The 6000-nt window shown below is 48.7% G+C and overlaps 1 protein-coding gene across 7 annotated transcripts in view; it reads left to right on the forward strand.

Annotated features, from left to right (window-relative positions):
- The window catches only part of THSD1 (thrombospondin type 1 domain containing 1), a 28471-nt gene extending 23238 nt beyond the window's left edge, over positions 1 to 5233 (forward strand). For 5 of the 7 annotated variants that reach the window (XM_032277294.1, XM_032277296.1, XM_032277298.1 and 2 more), the window contains one exon: positions 3609 to 5233. In XM_032277294.1, the coding sequence (XP_032133185.1) occupies positions 3609 to 4987 (1379 nt within the window). In that variant the 3' untranslated portion in view covers positions 4988 to 5233. The remainder of the gene's footprint in view (positions 1 to 3608) is intronic. The other 2 variants (XM_032277299.1, XM_032277300.1) reach the window with 1 other exon arrangement.
- Positions 5234 to 6000: the final 767 nt, after the last annotated feature.

Consider the following 6000-nt stretch of genomic DNA (forward strand, 5'->3'; position numbering starts at 1 on the left):
TAGGTGAAAATGGGCGTTTTAGCAAAGAGAGCAATGAATGAAGGCATGGAAGATGGCACAGTAAGAGAACTGGAGAACTGAAAGTAGTTTAATGTGGCTGGATGATAGTGTGCCAGGGAGGGGTGGGAAACATGAGGCCAGCCAAGTAAACGGGGTCCATATCCTGAGGGGCTTTGAAGGTTGGGATCTGTGTTTTCGTGATATCTCTATCTGGCTGTAGCATGGAGTATAAATCAGAAGGTTAGGCACGGCAGCAGATGTACCTGTTAAAGAGTTTTTCAGGAACCTATGTGCAAAATGAAGTGCCAGCAATTGTGATGGAGAGAGAGGAGGATTCAGACTCTGTATGTGGCAAGTGATGGAGAAGGAGGCATAAGGGATGAAACCCAGGATTTTAGAACTAGAAACCGTGTGAACTGTGATTCCATTCCTTTGAGATCTTATATATCAGAGGAAGCACATGTTCTAGGCAGAGATGGTGAGTCTCGGACATTTTGAGATGGAGGTGGTGGGATATCCAATGGAGATGGTAGAGTTAATGGATCCAGGAATGGAATCTAGCTCTCCTTGGAGCTAAAATCCATGCTCTTCTCTCTAATTTACATAAGTGAATATTCCCACTGAAACCAAAAGGGAGAGAGAGAGTTGGAAGAGCTATCTAACAGTAGCCAATGCTGTAAAACGGACTCCTTTGCATTTGACTGTTGGGAGGTCATTCATAACCTTGGTGGCAGCTGTTTAATTGGAATATTGGGGATAGGTTGCAGGAGATAGAGGTGATGTAGCAGCAGTAAGCAAGGCAGACTCTTCTTTTCAGTAAGCATGACCAGGAAGACAAAGGGCAAGATACGGCTGAGAGTGTGAGAAGGGTCTTTTTAAAGTGAGAAGGGTCTTTTTAAAGTGAGAAGAGCCTGGCCGGGCGTGGTGGCTTGCGCCTGTAATCCCAGCACTTTGGGAGGCTGAGGCAGGTGGATCACAAGGTCAGGTGATCGAGACCATCCCTAGCCAACATGGTAAAACCCCTATCTCTACTAAAAATACAAAAATTAGCTGGACATAGTGGTGCACGCCTGTAGGCCCAGCTACTTGGGAGGGTGAGGCGGGAGAATCACTTGAACCCGGGTGGCGGAAGTTGCAGTGAGCCAAGATTGTGCCACTGGACTCCAGCCTGGTGACAGAGCAAGACTCCATCTCAAAAAAAATAAAGTGAGAAGAGCTTGAGTATGTTTCTATGCTGAGGAAAAAGAGCTATATGGAGGAGTAGCTAGAGATATTTGCTGCAGAGGGGCCCCTGGACAAGGGAGGCCTAGAGAGTATTTGCTTGTGGCCTCACCTTTTATAGGAGGACAGTTCTCCCACTGATCATGTGGAAAAAAGGTAAATAGAGGTGTGGCTGCTAATAAGTTTATGGGGCAGAGGAGGATGGCAGAAGAAGCCGGGCATGGACTTGCCTGATGACTTCTGTTTTGTGTGTGTGTGTGTGACCTACTAGAGTGCTAAGGAAGTGGATTGATAGGGGCTTAAGGAAGTGGTGAAATTGGGAGCAGGTGTTGTAGGGGACCCACCGAAGGATTTGTGGGCAGCTGAGGTTGGGTGCTGTGACTATGCGGGGGCACTGATCCTGCATGGTTGTGTCATTTTCTTCACCAGTGCTCAGGACCTGGGTGCAGCAGCTGGGAATTCACATGTCTGAGGTTCACATATCTAGGGTTGGACTTCTGCTGCAGAGCAGGGGAAGGGGTATAGCTCAGTGTTAGAGGTTGAGAGAGTTGAGGTTGTTGGAAGGAAAGTGGTTTCAGTAATAAATCATGGTTGTAAATTGGCTAGGGGCAGAAGTAAGGCTAGGAAGTGTCTGGCAGATACGAGAAAATGGAGGGCTGGAGAATCAGAAGTCTCAGTTTAGTAATAGTGAGTGAGTGAGAATAGTGAACACAGATAGAGAGCAGGTTGAGCAGTTTAACATTTTAGAAGAGGAGCAGATAGTGGGAAGGTTTGGATGGACCTGAAGTCACCTAGATGCTCCTAGCTCTGGGATAGTGAGAGAGGCTGGGACCCAGGTGCTAGAGTGACTGATGGCTAGTAGGAGGTTGGGAGATGATGGTGTTGAGGGAGGAGTGGAACAGTGGTTGGCCAGGATGGCATAGCCATCAAAGGAATGGAAGCTTTCTAGGGAGGTGAAGGGCGCAGATTGGAAATAGCAATAGGAATGAGCTTGAGGAGCACACTCTGCTGCTGGCCCTGTTTACTTCTAAAGAAAGTATGTGTGACAGCTTCCACTGAGAGGATTGGAGGAAACCAGGCCCTGCAGGGTAGTCTGGCTTCAGGTGGGACAAGGAGGTGAAGGTAGTGTTCTGTGGATCAGTTAGGAATGTTGGGAAATTTGTCATCAGCTGTCCCCTAGGGGATAGTGGGAGGACGGGTGGAGAAGATGAAGCACAGAGCTGGTGGTGGTGATACAACCATGGGAAAAAAAGCCATAGGACAGTGGACCAAAGGGGAAAGAGTTGGGAGCTGAGGGTCTCACGTTTCCAGGTGTTTCAGTGGCAGTACAGATAGAGGCTCCAGGTGGAGCCTACGTTTTGATGAAACATTTTGATGACCATGGGACAAACCAGTTTGAGCAAGCAGGGAAAAAGAAGAAAAATCCCCTCACATATAAGGTAGGAAGGGGAGTGGATGGCTGAAAATAGAAGAGTGAGAACTCAGAGGCTTTAACACTTAGGAAAGACAGCTTCTGGATATTAGAAGGGCTAAATGAGTTGTGTTATATTTTGCCACGTCTCATTTTCATCAATTAATTTCTCCTAAGATGTGCAAATGTAGGTACCTAAATTTGGCCTACCTAAATCATTTTGCATTTTGCATTTTATACTTGGTATTTTCTGATGTGCCTCTCAGAGGTACATTTAACTATAGGTACCACATTTACATTATCCTAAGTGAACACCGATTTTTACCTTGAAAATTTCTACATGCTACTTCTGTGTGGAAACTTGGAGGCCAATTCTAGCAGTAGCTGGTGAGCACAGAGTCACCTTGTTTATGGGTTAGCAGGTCACCTTGCTTCTGTAGGTCTCTGTGCAGTGTTTTCCCTTTGGTGATCCTGTTTAGCTTCAGCTGCTAGTAGAAATCCATATGTAAGACCAGAAATCCCAATCCTTGTATATGTTCCTTCATTCCTTAACTGCTAGATAATTCGAGCAAGTGACTCAGATACCTTAAAACTGAGCAGAGCAAACAATACTAGAAAATACGTATTGGGGGCAGGTGCAGTGGCTCACAGCTATAATCCCAGCACATTGGGAAGCCAAGGTGGGCGGATCACAGGTCAGGAGTTTGAGACCAGCCTGGCCAATATGGTGAAACTTCGTTTCTGCTAAAAATACAAAAAAACTAGCCAGGGTTGGTGGCACACGCCTATAATCCGAGCTACTTGGGAAGCTGAGGCAGGAGAATTGCTTGAACCTGGGAGGCGGAGGTTTCAGTGAGCCCAGATGGGTCCATTGCACTCTAGCCTGCGCCACAGAGTGAGGTTCTCTCTCAAAATAAAAAAATAAAATATAAATCTGTTCCTCTGTGTGTTTTTTTTGTTTTTTTTTTTTTTTCAGCTTTCCAGCCATCCAGCCCATCTCCTCTTCAGCCCCAGGGTCCAGCAAAGTCCAACAACATCGTGACTGTCACTGGCATATCCCTGTGCCTGTTCATCATCATTGCCACCGTGCTCATCACGCTGTGGAGGAGATTCGGCCGCCCCCCTAAGTGCAGCACCCCTGCTCGACACAACTCCCTCCACTCCCCCAGCTTCCGGAAGAACTCGGACGAGGAAAACATATGCGAGCTGAGCGAGCAGCACGGGAGCTTCTCGGATGGAGGAGACGGGCCCCCGGGGAGTCCGGGGGACACAGGCATCCCTCTGACCTACAGGCGGAGCGGGCCGGTGCCTCCCGAGGACGATGCCTCTGGCAGCGAGAGCTTCCAGTCCAACGCCCAGAAGATAATCCCCCCTCTGTTCAGCTACCGCCTCGCCCAGCAGCAGCTAAAAGAGATGAAAAAGAAAGGTCTGACGGAAACCACTAAAGTGTACCACGTGTCTCAGAGTCCCCTGACAGACACTGCCATTGACGCGGCCGCCAGCCCCCCCTTAGACTTGGAATGCCCAGAAGAAGCTGCAGCAAACAAGTTCCGGATCAAATCCCCATTTCTGGAGCAGCCTGCGGTCAGCGCTGGGGAAAGGCCTCCCTCCAGGCCGGATCTAAGTGTGACGCAGGCCAGCTGTGCCATAAGCCCCAGCCAGACTCTGATCCGCAAGTCACAGGCGAGGCACGTGGGCAGCAGAGGGGGCCATTCCGAGAGGAGCCATGCCAGGAACGCGCATTTCAGGAGGACAGCGAGTTTCCATGAAGCCAGGCAGGCCCGGCCGTTCCGAGAGAGGAGCATGTCCACTCTGACTCCGCGGCAGGCGCCCGCCTACAGCTCTAGGACGCGGACCTGGGAGCAGGCAGAGGACAGATCTAGGCCATCGAGTCGAGGCGCCCACCTGTTTCCTGAGAGGCTGGAGAATTTCCAAGGGGCAGGTGGAACCGATGGTCCATTAAGCCCTCTCCCTAAATCCTACACTTTGGGGCAGCCCTTAAGGAAACCAGACCTTGGAGATCGCCAGGCAGGATTAGTGGCAGGAACTGAGAGAACAGAGCCTCACAGAGCTCGTCGGGGACCGTCCCCCAGTCATAAGAGTGTCTCAAGGAAACAGTCTTCACCCATATCCCTCAAAGATAGCTACCAGAGGGTCAGCCCTCTGAGCCCTTCTCAGTGTCGGAAAGACAAGTGTCAAAGCTTCCCCGCTCACCCCGAGTTTGCCTTCTATGACAACACGTCATTTGGCCTCACTGAGGCTGAGCAGAGGATGCTGGACCTCCCAGGATATTTTGGGTCAAATGAAGAGGATGAAACCACAAGTACACTTAGCGTAGAGAAGCTGGTAATCTAGACTGAGAGTCTGCCTGAGCTTTATACAGCTGGGGTCTGCTACTCACCTTCTGTAGACTTTTGTGTAACTATTTGTGCCATAGGACAGAATGTGATGAGGAAGTAGCACACACAGAGGACGACGTGTGTGTATGCATGTGTTTCAAGTCACAAGGAAGGAATTATTTATCTTGAGCTTTTTCCTTTGTTATTCAGTTTCTATTGGTTTATTACTAATAACAATGATAATAAAATGTAAACGAGCAAATGGGGCTTGGTTTGTCATATGTGGATATGAAAGATAATATATGACTTTGGAGTAGGACATACTCTGAACAATGCATTGGCAGTTTCCAACCTGAAGCAGAAATCTGGAACCTCAACTAAAAATGGATGGAGCAAAGTTAACTTGGTGTCATAATAACTGTGAACTACAGTTTATTAAGTTTTTTTTTTTTTTTGAGACGGAGTTTCGCTCTTGTTACCCAGGCTGGAGTGCAATGGCGCGATCTCAGCTCACCGCAACCTCCGCTTCCTGGGTTCAGGCAATTCTCCTGCCTCAGCCTCCTGAGTAGCTGGGATTACAGGCACGCGCCACCATGCCCAGCTGATTTTTTGTATTTTTAGTAGAGACGGGGTTTCCCCATGTTGACCAGGATGGTCTCGATCTCTTGACCTCGTGATCCACCCGCCTCAGCCTCCCAAAGTGCTGGGATTACAGGCTTGAGCCACCGCGCCCGGCCGTGTCTGACTAATTTTTGTATTTTTAGTAGAGACGAGGTTTCACCACGTTGGCCAGTCTGGTCTTGAACTCCTGACCTTAAGTCATCTGCCTGCCTTGGCCTTCCAAAGTGCTGGAATTACAGGTGTGAGCCACCACGACCGATATACAAGTCTTCTCTAATAGCAGAAACATCAGGAGAAAACTGGCCCTTTTTGTTTGTAATAAGAGGGTATGAAGAGACACCTCTATTAGCTTTTCTCAGTGGAAGGAAGCTTTCTGCTGCTTGATGAAATGTTGACTGAGGTCTTGCA

This window comes from Sapajus apella, unplaced genomic scaffold (assembly GCF_009761245.1).
Source record: "Sapajus apella isolate SASKATOON/1434 unplaced genomic scaffold, GSC_monkey_1.0 scaffold9, whole genome shotgun sequence".
NCBI classification, from domain to species: domain Eukaryota; kingdom Metazoa; phylum Chordata; class Mammalia; order Primates; family Cebidae; genus Sapajus; species Sapajus apella.